Source organism: Cryptosporidium andersoni (genome assembly GCF_001865355.1).
Source record: "Cryptosporidium andersoni isolate 30847 chromosome Unknown contig_41, whole genome shotgun sequence".
Classification (NCBI taxonomy): Eukaryota; Apicomplexa; class Conoidasida; order Eucoccidiorida; family Cryptosporidiidae; genus Cryptosporidium; species Cryptosporidium andersoni.
This window is the reverse complement of record NW_027122826.1, coordinates 1-18,197: the sequence shown is the minus strand read 5'-3', so window position 1 is coordinate 18,197 and position 18,197 is coordinate 1. Positions and strand designations below refer to the sequence as shown.

At 23.5% G+C, this 18,197-nt stretch overlaps 14 protein-coding genes and 1 further gene across 14 annotated transcripts; 8 read left to right on the top strand and 7 right to left on the bottom strand.

Annotated features, from left to right (window-relative positions):
• Positions 1 to 101: 101 nt before the first annotated feature.
• cand_009850 (uncharacterized protein) lies at positions 102 to 590 on the top strand (the record flags this gene model as incomplete). The annotated part of the gene is made up of 1 exon (XM_067211224.1): positions 102 to 590. The coding sequence occupies one exon, from the start codon at positions 102 to 104 to the stop codon at positions 588 to 590; it is 489 nt and encodes a 162-aa protein (XP_067069182.1).
• Positions 591 to 650: 60 nt separating this feature from the next.
• On the top strand, positions 651 to 1,795 carry cand_009840 (uncharacterized protein; the record flags this gene model as incomplete). Its single annotated transcript, XM_067211223.1, has 4 exons — positions 651 to 657; positions 950 to 1,113; positions 1,211 to 1,260; positions 1,429 to 1,795. 4 exons carry the CDS (start codon positions 651 to 653, stop codon positions 1,793 to 1,795), a joined length of 588 nt encoding a protein of 195 aa, XP_067069181.1.
• Positions 1,796 to 1,833: 38 nt separating this feature from the next.
• Positions 1,834 to 2,718, bottom strand: cand_009830 (uncharacterized protein; the record flags this gene model as incomplete). Its single annotated transcript, XM_067211222.1, has 1 exon — positions 1,834 to 2,718. One exon carries the CDS (start codon positions 2,716 to 2,718, stop codon positions 1,834 to 1,836), a length of 885 nt encoding a protein of 294 aa, XP_067069180.1.
• Positions 2,719 to 2,880: 162 nt separating this feature from the next.
• On the top strand, positions 2,881 to 4,235 carry cand_009820 (uncharacterized protein; the record flags this gene model as incomplete). The annotated part of the gene is made up of 6 exons (XM_067211221.1): positions 2,881 to 3,269; positions 3,363 to 3,502; positions 3,563 to 3,634; positions 3,722 to 3,880; positions 3,946 to 4,104; positions 4,171 to 4,235. The coding sequence occupies 6 exons, from the start codon at positions 2,881 to 2,883 to the stop codon at positions 4,233 to 4,235; spliced, it is 984 nt and encodes a 327-aa protein (XP_067069179.1).
• Positions 4,236 to 4,389: 154 nt separating this feature from the next.
• Positions 4,390 to 4,902, top strand: cand_009810 (trafficking protein particle complex subunit 2; the record flags this gene model as incomplete). Its single annotated transcript, XM_067211220.1, has 2 exons — positions 4,390 to 4,583; positions 4,659 to 4,902. The coding sequence occupies 2 exons, from the start codon at positions 4,390 to 4,392 to the stop codon at positions 4,900 to 4,902; spliced, it is 438 nt and encodes a 145-aa protein (XP_067069178.1).
• Positions 4,903 to 5,117: 215 nt separating this feature from the next.
• cand_009800 (uncharacterized protein) lies at positions 5,118 to 5,579 on the bottom strand (the record flags this gene model as incomplete). Its single annotated transcript, XM_067211219.1, has 1 exon — positions 5,118 to 5,579. One exon carries the CDS (start codon positions 5,577 to 5,579, stop codon positions 5,118 to 5,120), a length of 462 nt encoding a protein of 153 aa, XP_067069177.1.
• Positions 5,580 to 6,450: 871 nt separating this feature from the next.
• cand_009790 (uncharacterized protein) lies at positions 6,451 to 7,344 on the top strand (the record flags this gene model as incomplete). The annotated part of the gene is made up of 1 exon (XM_067211218.1): positions 6,451 to 7,344. One exon carries the CDS (start codon positions 6,451 to 6,453, stop codon positions 7,342 to 7,344), a length of 894 nt encoding a protein of 297 aa, XP_067069176.1.
• A 234-nt stretch (positions 7,345 to 7,578) lies between these two features.
• On the bottom strand, positions 7,579 to 9,154 carry cand_009780 (DHHC zinc finger domain-containing protein; the record flags this gene model as incomplete). Its single annotated transcript, XM_067211217.1, has 10 exons — positions 7,579 to 7,716; positions 7,878 to 7,935; positions 8,011 to 8,105; positions 8,188 to 8,305; positions 8,368 to 8,447; positions 8,505 to 8,602; positions 8,661 to 8,753; positions 8,840 to 8,909; positions 8,997 to 9,041; positions 9,113 to 9,154. 10 exons carry the CDS (start codon positions 9,152 to 9,154, stop codon positions 7,579 to 7,581), a joined length of 837 nt encoding a protein of 278 aa, XP_067069175.1.
• A 587-nt stretch (positions 9,155 to 9,741) lies between these two features.
• Positions 9,742 to 10,038, top strand: cand_009770 (uncharacterized protein; the record flags this gene model as incomplete). Its single annotated transcript, XM_067211216.1, has 1 exon — positions 9,742 to 10,038. One exon carries the CDS (start codon positions 9,742 to 9,744, stop codon positions 10,036 to 10,038), a length of 297 nt encoding a protein of 98 aa, XP_067069174.1.
• A 299-nt stretch (positions 10,039 to 10,337) lies between these two features.
• On the bottom strand, positions 10,338 to 11,294 carry cand_009760 (uncharacterized protein; the record flags this gene model as incomplete). Its single annotated transcript, XM_067211215.1, has 1 exon — positions 10,338 to 11,294. One exon carries the CDS (start codon positions 11,292 to 11,294, stop codon positions 10,338 to 10,340), a length of 957 nt encoding a protein of 318 aa, XP_067069173.1.
• Positions 11,295 to 12,001: 707 nt separating this feature from the next.
• cand_009750 (starch binding domain-containing protein) lies at positions 12,002 to 12,466 on the top strand (the record flags this gene model as incomplete). The annotated part of the gene is made up of 1 exon (XM_067211214.1): positions 12,002 to 12,466. The coding sequence occupies one exon, from the start codon at positions 12,002 to 12,004 to the stop codon at positions 12,464 to 12,466; it is 465 nt and encodes a 154-aa protein (XP_067069172.1).
• A 177-nt stretch (positions 12,467 to 12,643) lies between these two features.
• Positions 12,644 to 13,159, bottom strand: cand_009740 (uncharacterized protein; the record flags this gene model as incomplete). The annotated part of the gene is made up of 1 exon (XM_067211213.1): positions 12,644 to 13,159. The coding sequence occupies one exon, from the start codon at positions 13,157 to 13,159 to the stop codon at positions 12,644 to 12,646; it is 516 nt and encodes a 171-aa protein (XP_067069171.1).
• Positions 13,160 to 13,352: 193 nt separating this feature from the next.
• cand_009730 (uncharacterized protein) lies at positions 13,353 to 14,036 on the bottom strand (the record flags this gene model as incomplete). The annotated part of the gene is made up of 1 exon (XM_067211212.1): positions 13,353 to 14,036. The coding sequence occupies one exon, from the start codon at positions 14,034 to 14,036 to the stop codon at positions 13,353 to 13,355; it is 684 nt and encodes a 227-aa protein (XP_067069170.1).
• Positions 14,037 to 14,282: 246 nt separating this feature from the next.
• On the top strand, positions 14,283 to 15,461 carry cand_009720 (GTP-binding protein RAG C; the record flags this gene model as incomplete). Its single annotated transcript, XM_067211211.1, has 1 exon — positions 14,283 to 15,461. The coding sequence occupies one exon, from the start codon at positions 14,283 to 14,285 to the stop codon at positions 15,459 to 15,461; it is 1,179 nt and encodes a 392-aa protein (XP_067069169.1).
• A 517-nt stretch (positions 15,462 to 15,978) lies between these two features.
• On the bottom strand, positions 15,979 to 18,097 carry cand_009710 (kelch motif family protein; the record flags this gene model as incomplete).
• Positions 18,098 to 18,197: the final 100 nt, after the last annotated feature.

Here is an 18,197-nt window from a genome sequence, read left to right as displayed (position 1 = left end):
ACTAATTATCTATCTTTATTTTCTGGAAAATAAGCAATAACTAATACTTATTATTCTTACTAAGCCCTACTAGCAGTTCAACTGTTTTTTTTTTTTTAAAAATGCATCCATCAAACCGTAGGAAATCTGGAAGACGATATATTTTGGATATAGAAGCTTCACCTTATTTAGAAGCACGAATTAGGAATATTTTGATAGATGAGAGAAAAAATTTACGTAGATATGTACAGAAATCTGTCTATTTTCAAGAATCTTCTATAGAAAGATTTTCTAATAATGAACAATATAAATTGGAAGAAATAAGTGAATTGGATAAAATGATTCATAAACTTGAAGAAATTCAAAGTCATCTATTAAGATTATTAGTATCCAAAAACAAACTTTATACAGAATTAATAAAATTAAAAGATATACAAACTAAAGAATTAAGCGAAATTGAAACTACAAACAAATTACAAGAATGTAAATTACTACAACCTAATAATATATTTAAGAACAAAATTAATGATATTATAACACAAATTATTTCACTCAGGAATCAAGGAGATAATGTAAATAGTTCTAAAGAAGATCATATATCTATATTGTGAAATATAAATAATTAAAATATACTTTATGAGGAATTTCAAGTTAATATGAACATATTATTAATGTACAGTATGTTTCTTTTTAAATATAAAAGTAATATTAAGTGAATTGCTATATTTGTTAATGATTACTATTATATATTTTATAAGTATTAGAATTTATATGTAATAATTAAATTACTTTACATTTCTAAATTATTATTTATTTTCCACTACCAAAATTAGTATTAATATTATTTTTAAAATAAATTAAATAAATTATTATTGCTATTTTATATTATTACAAATTTCCCTCTTATTTGTTTTCGTCCGTCTTTGTTATTGTAAATTTAATATTATATATAATAAATATATGTTAATAGCTTTTTATACTTTTCAAATTATTGATAGCGAAATTTTAAATGTATCCAGAATCTCAAAATTATCAAAATTATCACAAAGTATCATTTCAACAGGAAAGAACCTTCCTCAGATTGCTATTTCAACATTATATTCATCTCAATTTGATTCGGAGAAATTGAGACAGGTAAGGATTATATTATTTAATATTATTATATATTACATAAATTTACTGGAAACTGGAATTATACTTTTTTTCTAATATAAAATCATATGATAATTAGGATGTATTAAATACAATTATTCATCATATTGAATTAATGAATCCTATTAGGTAAGATAATATTTATTGAAATAAACAATTATAATCATTAATAAATTTAAACTTTTTTTATACATCAATATTTTATATTTATGATTTGACTATAAATCTAATTATCATTTACTTGTTTTTATTTATTAATATTATATTTAATTTATTTAAAATAATTTGTTAATAAAGATTTGAATCTATCTGTCCGATACCTACTTATAATTTAAATATATCTTGGCAAATATCTATACATTTAAATTTAATATTTATATCAGTATTTAATCATCTTACATCTCCATTTAGAGTAAGACAATTTTTATCTATTATAGTAAATTGGTGTGAGGATAGATTTGATATCATTGGCCATTTATATTCTGATGAGATTCAAGTAATATTACATGTTTTTGCACCAGCTGGATATATACAATTAATGAATATTCATATGGCAAATTGGATTGAAAATATGGTTTCAGATGGTTTAGATAAAAAAAAAGTATCAAATAACCAAAATATAATAAAATCAATGATAATAAATCCTTATTTTGGGATATTTTAAATGTATATATATATATATTAAGTAATTCCAAAGATTTTTTAATATACATATATATAAGGAACAAGAATATTTGGTGCATAGTAATAAGGATTACCATAAGGGGGAACATATGGATTTCTTGGATAATAAGTTGGAATAACTGGATATATAATTTCTGGATTATAAGTCCAATTTGTTGTATAATTATAATATCCTCGTTCTTGGAATAATCCATCCATTTCATGATTATTTACTTGATTTTTAAAATCTACTCTTCTAAGTTGTGAATCATACATATTACTTTGTAAATATCTTTCATTTTTAGGATAATAGTTATTAGAACTATTATCAAATATTTGTTCTGATGATATTTTTATATTTGAATCATTTTCAAATGATTGTATTAAATTAGAATTTTCATCAAAAACTTCAACATGGGAATTTTTAATTATTAGTTTATGACCTAAAGAAAGATATAGAGTAACTTGATTATCATATTTTGGAACTATTTTATCTAAATTATCTATTTTTGATGTTTCAATAGCTAATACTTGATAACTTCTAGTTGTATTATCATTAATAGGAACCGATATTGTCATTCTATTTAATGGAGAAGTCAATAAATCTTTATATAATAAATCCCATATTGGGTGTATCACGTGAGGATATTGATAATTTATAAATTCTTGATATTTCTGTGGACTATTCTGACCATTACTATTACTATTACTATCACCAATATCATTTTGAATAAATAGAAACATTGGTTGGGTATGATATCTAATAATTAATGTTAAAATTAAAATTAATCCAATTATTGAAAAAATTATAATTGTTATATTCTTACAATTTAATTTCGACTTCTTTCTAGTGTCTATTGTATTTTCATTATCAATTACTTTTTGATTCCCACTATCAGTTGACCAACTATGAGTTTTTTTCATATTTTATTTAAAATTTGATAATATTTTAATAAATAAAATATCAAGATTAGATCATAACCTATAGGAGAATAAAACTCGTAAAATAGGAAATACATATAAATTAGATAATGCTCGTTAAGATGATAATAAATACTTAAGAAGATCTTCAAATATATATTATGAATGATTTATTTATATATTAAATATACAGAACGAATCTTTAGACTTAATTTAGAACTTCTTTATTTGCTAATTCTTATACAAATATCAAATGTAATAACTTCTAATATATATCATTCAAGTTCTCAAGTACTTAGTCAATTAATAAATCCAACAAATATAGAAATTGGACAACTTACAAATTATCCTTATATTCAATCAGAATTCATAATAGCTGGATATGATACACCATTTATTAGGGAACCTATAAATTCTTCTAAACATATATATAATAATAAAGATAATATTACTAAAACTAATAAAATAAAGAATAAACAAGATAATTACCAATTAGTTAAATATTTTAGAAAAGAACAAAAAGAATTTGAAAAAATTGAGAAACAAAGGCGTAGGTAAGCTTTTTGTAAAACCCTAATAAAATAATTTAAAGTTTTAAAAAATTTATCATAAATAATTTGTTTAATATAACTTATTTAATTTAATAGAAATGAAGAAGATAAAAAGAAGTATTTAGAAGATTTTAAATCTGAATATAAACATCAAGATTCAGCTAAACATATTGTTGAAAGTTTTGTAAGATCATCTAAGACACCAAAAAAAGATATTAAAAATATGAATAATGAAAGTAAGATAATAAAGTATATTTTAATATTTCTTTTAAGTAATAAATCATTTTATTTTATAGTTATAAGAAAATATCAATCTATAAATAAAACAAAACATCAAGATGTAGACATTCCAGTTCCACTGGCTTCAAGTAAGTTTTTTAGTATAATTATTAAAAAGTATAAGTATTAGAAAAAAGTGTAATATTAATTAAAATATCATAATAATGATATTATAGATATAAAAATATCAAATGAAAAAGTTAATTTCATGAAGATAAATCATGATAGAATTCATTATGCAACTGGAGAAACACGGCATACTTCTAATTTTTATGATATTAATTCTAATTGTTATTGGACAAAAAGAAATGAAGGATTTGTTTGTCTAACAGTTAGTAAGTTTATAAATATTATAAAAAAATATATTTTATAATGACATTTTAATTGAGCTTTACTATAGATGAATTAAAACCATCAAATCATATTGACCCCACTATATCTGTTGCATTTGATTCTTCAATATATTCACGTCACCCACAACCTTATGGTAATGATCAAGAATGTGTTACAACTCATCGTGATACACGCAGCGGAAATAGAATTTGTACTAAATATGGAGGTAATTTTCTTAATATAATATAAAATAAATAAAATGAATTCATTAGTGATCTATTGATTAATTCAGGACATATATTTAAAAAATTTAAAGATGAACAAGAGAAAAATGGTAATTATATATTGACATCCTAAACATTCTATAAATATTCTTATGAATTGGATATTGGATATTTTTAGTCAAGAATATCTTCGCGCATAGACATGTGGTATATAATTAAGATAATTAATATTATAGTAAATAAAGTTTTAAATAAAATTCTTTATTCAATCAAATGATATTTATAGAATGGCAACTCCTGTATCAAATAATGGTGGATCTTTAATTTTTACAATTGTAGGACGGGGAGACTCACCAATATATGAAGTAGATCTAACAACAACTAATTCATCTAAATTAAGTATACAACCTCATATTGATCAACTACTTATTCATACATCTTTAGATGCAATAGATGATAATTTATGGATAAATCCAGCGATGTAAGTTCTAAATAAATCAAATTATTATTATTTTAAATTAATATTAATTAACTTTGTATTCTTTAATTTCCATAGATTTTTAAGAACTATAGAAAGGCTTGGTGATACTCAAATCTCAGCTTTAGTAACACCAGGACATGCAAAATTCTTATTATTACATAAAGGAAGGAGTAATGAAAGTGTCAAACTTTTTTTTAATGAAGCAAGAGATCTATATGTCAAGGCTATATTAAACCCATTCCAAGATGCAAATCAACCAATATTAACACCTTCATTTGATGTTAAAATAAGGCAAGCTGCTAGACGTCTCCTGACATAATTAATATAATAGAATAATTTAGTCAATATCTTTAATAAGTGAGTTCTATGTTATATTGTAATCTATAAATAACAAATAAAATAAACAACTCGGTTGAGTATTTAAATCAAGCTAAAGCTCTTATTTGATACCTAACTAAAGTTGGAATTATTCATTATTAGTAGCTAAATATCTCAATAGCTAATTTAAGATAGTTATCTTTGTATTACTTATTATTAACAACAACCAGAACGTTTCTTTTTTGCATGTTTTTGATGAGTTATTGGTGGAATAATTCCTGGATTAATCAAACCATATGGATCATAAGTAAATGGCATAGTCATGACATTACCATTTACTTGACTTGGCATGTAAAAGCTACTACCCATTGCAGTACCATATGGTGTTGCATACATATTATTTATTGTATTTGGATCTACTTCATACATTCCTGGCATCCCCCCCATAGAAGCATAAGACATTGGAATGCTTCCAATAGATGCTTGAGGATAATAATATCCATTACCAGCTATAGTTGTAGTTGGATACATCATATTTGGAGCACCTGTACCATATGATAGACCACTTTGTAATCCTTGTCCTTGATTCATTTGTGGCATACTCATTTGGCTTCCCATAGTTGGTCCCATTGATACGGGTTGTTCATTACCTACAGCAATACCTTCTTGTTCACTCATTTCTAGTATATTTATTCAAAATTAAAGAAAATCAAACTCTTATTTCTTCTTTGTAGTAGAATTCAAAAGATTAAAGACCTTGGGGCTTATAAAATAGTGTATAGCTGGGTTTGTGTGTGGGGGGCGCGTGGTGGCAAGTATACCTCTCCGGATCCTTTTTCCGAGTTAAATAAAAAAAGAAAAATATTTTTAAAATTTCAATAATAAAATAGAACTCAAAGTAGTATCTATATTTATTTAAAAGTTTTTTATTTTAATATATAATAATTAATATATTTTATTACTTTATTAATTTACTATTCCTTAGAAGAGGATGTCAGACCCCGCTAGACATTCAAGCGCCAACATATGTTGCAATGATTTGGTGGCGTCTCCGATGAACTAATTCTGCATTCTAAAAATTTGTACATGTGTACTAACTAAAATGCATTAACATACATAATAATAAAATGGAGCTAATAAATTAATATTAATTTTGTAAAGATTAGTAGTATTAATGTAAAGTTTTAAATTATAGGTAATTTATTAGGAATGATCTATCTCATTATTTTTAAATTTTAGTAATATTATAATATTATATTATTAGAAATAATTCATATATATTATTTGGAAATTCCCAATATATATAATTAATATTTTCTGATTGTTTCTTTCTTTAAACAATAAATATAATATATTATTAAAATAATAAAGGTGATTTGTCAATAGATTTGATTATAAATTATTTATAATATTATCTTCTAAATCACTTTTTTTTTCTTTTTTTTTAAACCGCTAGATCATATATCTTTTATCTCACTCTTTAGTAAAAGATACCATCATATATAAATAAATTCTAAGGAAATATTGTCATTATCATTAATATAGATTCATGATTTTAAAGATTAATATAAGTCTCATTATATTTATTTTATTTATTAATAATTCTTTATCAAGGGAAGGAAAGAAACCTAGGTTTCCTGAGAACCAGAATGATAAATTGAATAATTCGTCTATGAGAAGTAATTGTAGTGATAGTTATCACAATTATTCCTGTAGTTTTCTTCGAAATATTAGTATGTCCAGTTCTCCTGGAATATATTCTGTGACTAGTGTATACAAATCCACTACTCCGACAATATCAAGAACATTAAAGATATCAGGAACATCAAAGATACCAGAATTATCAGAAATGTCAGACTTATCAGAAACATCAGACATGTTAGAAATACCAAAAATACCAAAAATACCAAAAATGTCAGACTTATTAGAAACATCAAACATGTTAGAAATGCCAAAAATGTCAGAATTATCAGAAATATCAGACTTATTAGAAACGTCAAACATGTTAGAAATGCCAAAAATGTCAGAATTATCAGAAATGTCAGACTTATTAGAAACATCAAACATGTTAGAAATACCAAAAATACCAAAAATGCCAAAAGTAACAAGAATGCTAGAAATATCAAAAATACCAAAAATAACAAAAACAGCTAACAATGGAATAGTTCTTATGAACAGATATGATCTTGAGAGAGTGTCACTATTATTTTTTAAATTATGTGATAGAGATTATGAAGGTAAACTAGAAATATATTTTAAAGATAATGATATATTAGGAATAAAAAGTGAATCGGATGTTAAAATAAGTAAAGGAACTCATAAAGAACATTTAAATACTCATTCTTCTCTTGAATTATCAGTACAAGGAGTACAATTAGATAAATCTTCTGCAACATTAATAAGATCAAATTGTACTTTAATATTAACAGCTCCAAAAGCTTAAAATAATGTGTGGGAATTCTAGATTATCATTTCTTCAAATATTTGCTTATATTTATTTTTTTTTTTGTAGTAATTTTCTATTATTTATAAATTGCTAATTGTTAAATAGATAATAGATAATATCAATTATTTAAAGTGAATTTACAAGGAAAATAAAATGTGTATGTGTATATGAAGTGAGTTTTTTATTTATTTTAGATAATACTTTCTTTTATACATTAAAATATTATTTACTTTACTTTTTAGGTATAATAGGAAAGAAGAGCCCATCACCTTGAGGTAATCCAACTGGGAAGAACCATAGTACTGGATTTGTTCCAAATATACTTTGATAATTCTTAAAGCATCCTCTGTCATAGGTAAAATTTTGAAGCTATAAAGAATATTTTACAGGAAATATGAATGATGGTATTATACGTTAGTATAATATATAACTAATTAATAAACAGTATTTTACTGTTTAATATTTACTTTTTGTTTATTTCTATTTTTGAAACAAACAATCTTGGGTTATTTTAAGATGATAAAACTTACCTTTTCTCTTCCTCTTTTCTCACAAAATTCTATTGTAGTTTGATTTCTTGATGTTATACTAAATTAGAATAATAATAGTAATTTTTTTTTCTACTGAAATATTAATTGTTTATTTGCTTTATATTTAACTTACATTGCATGAAACAAAAGAAATGGGATCATGATAATCAATAGTACTATACAGAAGCATGAACCCAATGATATTAGATAAAGTCTCCCAAATGTAACCTGATTAATATTAAATCAATATTGTATAATTTAAAAAAAAAATAATTAAGAAAGTTAAATTATAAATAATTATTAAACTTACATTTGGATCATTCCAAACATTGATAAAAGTATTAATTTGTCCAAAAAGCATATATAATAGTGTAATGCATCCATAAAGTAAAGTCAAAAAGAAATATTTGTAATTATAGAATCCAATACTAAAAAATAAAAGAGAATATTATACATTAGTCACTATAATTATTAATTATGTAAAACATACCAATTTCCAAACCATGGACAATAGTGATCCATACGAAGTACATTGCGTTGGAGCTGTTTGCAATAGTGAGATCTATCAGGCTAAAAGAAAAAATAAAAGAAAATTAACTGGGAGTTTTTTTTAAATAATACACTCACCTTATACACTAGCTCATATTTACAAAATCTGAGTCTTCCATCATCTTTACGCTCGTATAATTGATTAGGATCAGGTGAATTTCTCCATTCCTCAGTAACTATAATCAATAAAATAATATTAAATTTTTAAAAGTAATATTATTAGTAGGATCATACCTGGAACTTTTCCTGGGTCTGTTATGAATGATTTGAGTAATGATACTCCATACAAAAGTACTAAGCAATGAATGATTACAAAATCTCTTATACCTGTAAAATTATTTTATTTTAAAAAAAAAGTTATATAATAGTATTATATAATATAATATATAGAGTTAGAGTTATTTTTATCATACCTTCATCAAATTTTTCTTCAACTTTAAATTGTGATGATATACCAAATTGTAATAAAGGAAGTAGATGGAACTACAATTAAAGGAGACAATAAATAAGATATTATGTTGAATATACTTAAATCACCTGTTATAACACCCATATAAATTTTATACTTACAGCCAAATATATATAATAAAGTATTGTAGTTAAAAATAGTACAAACTATAAAATAAAATGTTATTATTTTTTGTCTTGCTATTACTGAATTTGTTAAGTTGTCTCCTCCTACTTACCAAAAACGGGAGATACTTGAATAGTAGTACTATTTCTTCCATATTAAAATTTCATTATAATATACAGTAAGGATTTTAATTTTAATTTTTTGACTTCCTTTCTTATTTATCATACGTGGTTAATCTTTTTATGTAGTAGTACCGTCATTCTACATGCATGCTTACATGCATAAGCGGGTTAAATAGGCGCTATTATAATTACATTTTTTTATATTTAAGAAAAGTAAATTCTTGTAATTATTTATAATTTTATAAAGTTTCATTTTATTTTTAATAAGGAATAATAGAAAAAATAATTGATATTATAATTTATTAGATTATTATATATATATTGTATGTTCTATAATGAGGAATATAACTAAGATTAATAAAATATATTATTTATTATTTAATTTATAATCTAATATTAAAAAGTCATTCATATTATTTTTAATCTGAAAAGAAAGAAATTAGTATAATATATCTATTGATTTAATATTAATATAATATCTAAGTCTAAGAAATACAATAATAAGTGGTGTATTATTTAATTCAAGATAATTATTAAGGAAAAATTTTATAATATTTTCAAGTAAGATTAATATTAAATTTTGTAATATTATATTTTTATTGCAGATTAAAAGTATTAGATGAAAGAATTAGTAAATATAGTGGGGGTATTAAAGACAGATTATACTGATATTGTAAAGGATGTTAAAATAATACAAGAGACTCATAACTATATAAATCTAATAGCATACATAAAGAGGGATGATTGTATAGAAAAGTTTGTATTAACACTGGATTCTAGAGGTTTTAAGATTTTACAAGGTAAATTAGATAATCTAGAAGAAGGAAAAATATATGAAAGTATAGAGTCATTATTACAAACAATAACACCAAATAATTGGATAAAATATATAGAAGACTTTCTAAGAAAATTGTAAATTAAACAATAAATTTATTGATGAACTAATATACCAAATAGAGCCAAATAAAAAAACTAAATTTACTTAATTTTATTTTTATTTCTTCTCCTTAATGAATCTAAAATTGATATTTGTTAATGAGGGAGTTACCAATTTCTCTTATTAAAAGAAGGAAAAATATATATATATATATATAAATTAAATTATCCAATTATATTATATATAGCATTATAATTAAATTAAATTCACTTCTTTTAATATATTAATATCAAATATTATTTTATTAAATATTGATGAAAAAAGAGGACAATAAAAATCTAGTTATTTTGATGAGGTGGCATCATCCTTACATTAACTGGAATATTACCTTTCATAAATTGTGGTACTTTCTGCTCTATTGGTTGACTACTTTCAGGTAATGGGAATGGGGATTGAATAGCCTGAGGCTGTATTTGAGAACTTGAAAAGGGTGGTGAACATTGTAGTAAATCTTGTTTTCCCATATTAATTTCTCTACCATCTGGACCAACTGTAACTTTAACTGGTGGTAAATCTTTGATTTCTGGTTGTACATAAGGTACAATAACTGGTGCTGGACATACAACTTCAACATCAAATTTAGGTACATACTTGATAACTGGAATATCATCATATATTTCCTTCCATTTATATCGAATAACTTCAATTGGTTCCTCTATTTCAACAACTTTTGGTACAACTTTATCAATAACATCAACAACAACTTCTTTTTCAGTAACTTTATCAATATACTGTATTTGTGAAATTTCAATATACAAGACTTTTTGTTCGCCAACAAACTTTGGCACTAATTTGGGAACTTCACGAACTTCCCATGTAGGGATATATTTTGGGTTAAAACCTACAATATGTTCCAGTTCTACAACCTTTTCAACAACAGTTACATTAGGTACTTCAACTTCTTTTTCAAGTACTTCAACTTCTAATTTTGGTACTTCATGTATAACTTCTTGATGATATATTTTTGGTAAAATTTTATCTTTTATTATAGTCTGTGGTACTTCAATAATTTTATCTCTTCTTTGTATTTCCTGTACAACTGGTACTGTTATTAATGGTGCTTGATCTACTTCTAAACGGTAATATCCAGAAGTATGTTGAGGTTGACACTGACTAATCATACCAGAACTATTTGGTGGATCAATCCATGTTGCTGTAACTCCTTCACCTAAACCTATTTGCTGTGCTTGTGCTTGTGCTTGTGCTTGTGCTTGTGCTTGTGTTTGGGCCTGCATAGTTATATCTTCCCTGAAATATGTCACTATATGATCTTTCAAGTTAAGACCCTATGAATCCTGATTCAAATAACTTCAAGAGAAAAATAAAAAAAATATTCCAAGGGTTTTGAAGTTTCTTGAAAATATACCTTAATATATGATACGCAAATTTAATGTTAATCTATATTTATATTACCCTCAATGCAATAATAATACACACAATATATTGCGACATGACGTTTTCTAACCGCGAGCGGTTCTATGAATACATATTTTAAATTTACTAAATATAGTGGAATAAACCTAATATTATAATAATCTTAGATATTTAATAAGAATATTCTAATTAGCTTTAATTGAAAATAAACGTATAATTAGATTAAATATAAATTTACTAATATTTATTTAGTATTATATTAAAAGAAAACAACATTAGCACCCAACAGGCGCCAACAGTGAATATTACTGTTAGTAAAATATTACTCAAATTAAATTCATGAATTATTCTGTTCCTGTAGAGGAGTACGAAACCTATTTTTAATTTTTGTTTCCTTTTTTTTTTTTATATGAATAAGGGGTTATTATTGAAATATACATATTAGATCATCTTATTTGGTATAGTCAATAGTATAAACTTGTACTACTTTTGGCCTCAATATTTACAATAAAATAATCACTCAGATATTTAAATAAATCTAAAAGAGATAGAAAATAAAACAAATTATATGGCAGAATCACAAAAATTATCACATAATAATCAAATAACAGAAGAGCATAGATTAAGGACAAGAAGATTATATGAGAAGAGGTTACATGAAAGAAAATTAAGAATTTATGAAGAAGCCTTAGATGAAGCTCTTAAAAGAGAAAAATTGAGTACAATAAGGAATATATTCTTTTGTATAAAGTATGAAACTACTTTTGGACAAAATCTCATTGTAGTTGGGAATATTCCAGAACTTGGAAATTGGGATATTAAACAGGGAGTAAAAATGACATGGTCCCCTGGAAATCTTTGGATGATAAAAGTTGAAGTCTTTTCAAAAATTGAAAATATTGAATACAAATATGTTATATCTGAAAATTATGGATCTCATAAATGGGAACCAGGACAAAATCACAAAGTACAAATAAATATGGAAAAAAAAAGTACTAATCTAAGAGATGCCTGGGGTGGCGGGGGATTATGATACCGCTTTAAGGTGCAAATATTCCTGTTTATACACCTTGATATTTAATCTTTGAATTTTTCTCTTTATTAGAAAAAAAAGGAAATATTTCAATTCCAAAAATATATATCCTGATATTTAATATAAAGTATTAGATAGGAATTATTTATTTTTTTAATTCAGTAATGAATCCAATATCTAAACTCCAATTGCTTCTTCTATTTTATCTAATCTAACTTGTTGTGCATTTTTCAATCTCCAAGGAGATCCACCTTGGGCTCTTATTTCCCATGTAGATCTAAATATGCTTATTGAGATTATATTGAATATTATAGCTGCAAACCATATACCAGTAAATATAAACACAAGTTGTATATTCATCTTGAAATGTCCCACTTTATACCATCCATATCCCCATAATAACCATTGATATATTAATTCAAAAATTATAACAATAGCAGAAAATTGACTTATAAAGTATGCAAAACTAGCTCCTCCACTACCACATAAAAAACTTAAGCCTGCAAGTATAGTTGTAATACTAAATAATGCTGATGAAGATAAACCTCCAATTTCAGTCTTTGGTGTTTGTGAAAATTGTAATGTTGAAAAGACCCCAATAATAGTTGTTAATAATGATGATACTATACCAACAAAACCTAAAGGTATACAACAACAACAACGTCCACAATTAGCTGATCCAATAAGGCACATTCTATAATTTTATTATTATAAAAAAAAAATAAAGAATTTTAAGATATACATTAATAATCTTAATAGTAATATAGGATCATGAAAATTTAGATTATAACAACATAGGGCGCAGAAAAAGAAAAGTTGGACTAACGTATAACGTTTGGTTCTTAAAATTATATTTGAAAAATAATAAGTATAAAAAAAATTTTAATTATTCATCTTCACTATCTCCACTTTTAGATGATATTTTACTTATATTATCATCTTCTGATAAATTATAAGCATCATCAGATATATCCTCATCTGTAGAATCTACTAAGCTTTGTTCAGAAACTAAATCATCCATCATATTACCAATTTGATGTGTTATTAAAGCTGAATTAGCCTCTGTTGAAATTGTTTCGCACAGATTATTCATGATCTTATTTTCTTCAGTAATATTTAAAAATAGATCTAATATTGATTGAAGATTTATTAAATCATTATTACAACTTAAACGTGAAATTATAATTTCATGAAATTTACCCATATATTCTATGATTTTTTCATTATATTTACTATTTATATTAGTTAATTTTGCAATTTTCTCTAAAATTGAAACAAACCAATTTGATATCTGCAATAATCTCATTGGATTGCTTTGTATCTTTTGAATTATCTCATTAAATAAATCACAACATTCTGTAATATCTAAATCCTTAATAGATTCATCTATTATTACCTTATTATTTAATGTTAATGCATCTTCTATAAGCTGTTTATCTTTACTTCGGATTCCCTGATGTAATATTAAGGATATTGTTAAGCCACCCTTAGTTAATCCCTTTTCATTTAATTTTCTATATTTTCTTTTATTTATTTTAAGATCCTCACTATCAGATAAATTTTCAGCCATAATTTGATTGGTTTGATTTATTAGTAAAATATATTATTAGATAAATTTGAAAATATTCCGATACCAGTAGCGTCACGTATTGACCGCCATATGGCGGTTTTATTTTAATAATTTTAATTTTATATTTTTGATTATTTTATTTTATTTTTTTTGTATTTTTTAATTACATCTTAAATAAATGTAATATTTATTAAGTTAAATAGATTAGATTGGATATTTTAATAATAATAAATAAGGGGGGAAATAATGCTAAGAAGAATTACAAATAATATATTACTAGATAATAATGATACAGATATAAATAATAAGAGAATTATTACATTATCTTCAATACCTAGTAAGGATACAAATAATTCTAATATAAAATCAAATAAATCAAATATATCACATATTCCTGATAATTTAAAATCAATAGTTTCAACATCTATGCAAGATAATATATTACAACGAATATTTCCTCAAGAACTTGATCGTAATATATTTAATGAAGATATACCATTAATAATGTTTTGTGGAATAAGTAATAGTGGTAAGACTTCAATTATTAATGTAGTGTATAATAATGTTCCTCCTCATGAAAGTTCATTATCTGCACCTACTCAGCATGGTAATATAATCCGAACAAATTCAAATTCAAAATTATTTACTTCTATTGGTATAATAGATTTACCAGGACAAGGATCAATTCAAGATATATTAATAAATGAAGTTATTCTTTCTAAAATATCATCTATTGTTTATGTTATAGATGCACAAAATGAACCATATACAAATGAAATATCACGTGGAAAGAATTTATTTAAACGTGCTATTAAAGCAAATTCAAATATAAAAATTGATATATTTTTGCATAAAGTTGACACTGAAATATTTGCAGTAGATGATTTTAAACTTGAATGTCAAAGAGATATATATGAAAAGATATCAACTTTTATATCTGAAGATGGTTTTGAGATAGATATTAGATTCCACTTTACTTCTATATATGATTATTCTATATTAGAGGCTATAAGTAAAGTTACTCAGAAGATATTTCCTTACTCACAGACTTTAGAAAGATTATTGGACTTATTAGTTGTTTCTTGTAGATTTGAGAAGGTATTATTAATGGATATATATTCAAGAACATTTTTAGTTAGTGATTCATCATTATTTGATCCTTTGGGATTTGAATTATGTGCAGATATTTTAAATGTGATTACAGAGATTAATGATATATATAGTGGTAATAATAATTTATCTAGGAATATTTCTGAATTATCTTGTTCAATACAACTTAATACAGGGTATACTTTATATATAAGGAGTATTGATAATAACTTTGTTATAGCTTGTATTGTAAGGAATGAGAATTTCGATAAACCATATTTAGTTAATCTAAATGTAGATATATTTAGAAAAGTATTAATTATGAATCTTATATAAAATTACCTAGAAATATACTAATGATTAGATATATATTGGATATTGACCGCTAGATAGGTTCGTATTGTCGCTTAATTTCATTTAAATAACTTGAATTATTTAAATTGTTAATATTAATAAACTAATATAATGTAAAATATGAAAAATATATGTGGTGAATCTATAGAGAGTTGTAAATCATGTGAAGTATATCTTGCGAAGATAGATGCTTTAGAAAGGGAAATTGAGATACTTATAAATAATATGACCTGTCTATATAAAACAGCACAAGATGAAATAAAAAGAAAAGATAGGAAAATTGATAATCTTAATAAACTAATTTTTCGGAAAGAAAAGGAGATTTCCTAATTTGACTTGACATTTAAGCATTAATATCTATATTTAATAGATTAATTTTATTGATTTTATATATATATTTTTATTTATTAATTTATTAAATTTTATTATTATTATTATTATTATTATTATTATTATTATTATTATCTACTCTCTTTATTAATATTAGTATCCTACGTATTTAATCAAACCAATGATAGCCACAAAAACTAATAATAATATTAATGATATCAATTGGAATAATTTCTTGAGAAAAATTATAAATATTGTTTTTAGATATAATTTGATAATTATTATAATCTTGATTATATAATAATATATTAGTAACTTTTCTAAATGATTGAGGATAAAAATAATCAAGTTCTTTAGTCCATGTAGACAACTTTAATGATATAATATCCATACAATCACCATTATTATAAGAATCTTTAATTCCACCAATAAGAAATAATTGATCCTTCATATATACACAACCAGTAAATATTAATGATGGTCTATTATAAATAATTAAATCATGATTATTTCTATTATTGGTTATAAAATTTACTTTATCACAATCTTCATAATAAAAATAAACTTTATGGTCTTGTTTATGATCATATATAATCATATTATTAATATTATACCAGATATTTGTCTTAGTATCAAATATATAAACACCTTTATATATATCCCATATTGAATTTTCTTTTTCTACTAAACCATCAATAACATATATAAAGTCATACCATTTCATTAGTATACTACATGATAACCCAGGTGGTGGACTTCCACTAAATATTTCAATAATTTCCCATGATTTACATGTACATTGATAATTATTTTCATTTGAATAATTATTAATTGTATCATTCATAACAGTGAATGGACTTGTTTTGCAACAATTTGTACAAACATCTAAAACATCTATTTTTTTAGATTGCGTCAAAATATCATTTAGTTTTGTAACATTAAATATTAATATTTTATTAGTAAATCCACCAGTTGTACAACCACCGAAATAATAAATCTTTTCATTATTTTCATTATCACTCATTATTATTGATGAGTGACCACAACGAGGTGTTATATTTAATGGTACTCTTATACGACGACTTTTAACAACTTTATTATATTTGTTATTACTAATAAAACTATTATTGACTTCTTCTTTTGGATAATTCCTTAAATTATGTATTAATGAAATATCATTGTCACAATTATTTGGAATGTTACCTAGGTTATCAATATAATTATTAACTTTCTTATATAATATATTATTCATATTATTACTAAAACCTTGTTTAATTATATTATTATTATTATTATTATTATTATTGCATTTTTTTAATATTGACTTCCGAATTAAATTTGATGATAATATATATTGATCTTTATTTCCATTACTTTCAGTATTATTGTTATTATTTGCATTTATATTATTGACTTTATTATTTTCATTCTTTAATTTATAATCATCCCCAGTACTTAATATAGATGACTTAAGTTTAGGTAATTTTATTAATTTATTATTAGTACCATTGCTATTTCTTGAATTAGTATATGAATATTCTTCATTTGAATTTAATAAATTCGTAATATCTAATTCATACATTATATTAGTACACCATAAATTCCCAATGAGTAATATATTATCGTAATCTATATTATATTGAGATATTCTACTATTATAAATACTCTGATAATTACTATGATTACTATGATTATTTATAAAGTTATCATCTAATTCACTATTTATATTATTATAGCTTTCATTAGTTGTATCAACTGTATTATTCCACATTAAAAACCCACCAAACATATATATACGGTTATACTTTTTTATTAAATTAAAACTTGTATTTGCAACTCTTGGTAAATAGTCACCATCAACATGTATACGTTCTGATATTAAAATCTTCTTATTTAATGAATATGATAGTGATAATCTTAATATATATAAATCACTATATATATCACTACCATTACTACCACCATATAAAATAATACAATTATCATATAATTTCTCAACTGATGCATCATAACGACTTGGGGGTATATCACCAATAATAGAAAGTTTTTCCCATTCTTTTTCTTTGATACTATAAATAAAACAATCCGAACAATTTACATTATATTTTGAATTAAATCCAAATAATAATAACAATTCTTCTTCATTAATTAATACACAGCTGTGTGAACGTCTATAACATGGAATATTCATATTATTAATACCTTCATTGTTCTCATATGAGTTATTATCATAATTTCTATTTCCAGTACTTTCTATTGACCACTTTAATATTGGATATGATATGTTGCTATTATTATTATTATTATTATTATTATTATTATTATTATTATTATTATTATTATTATTATTATTATTATTATTATTATTATTATTATTGTTATTATTAT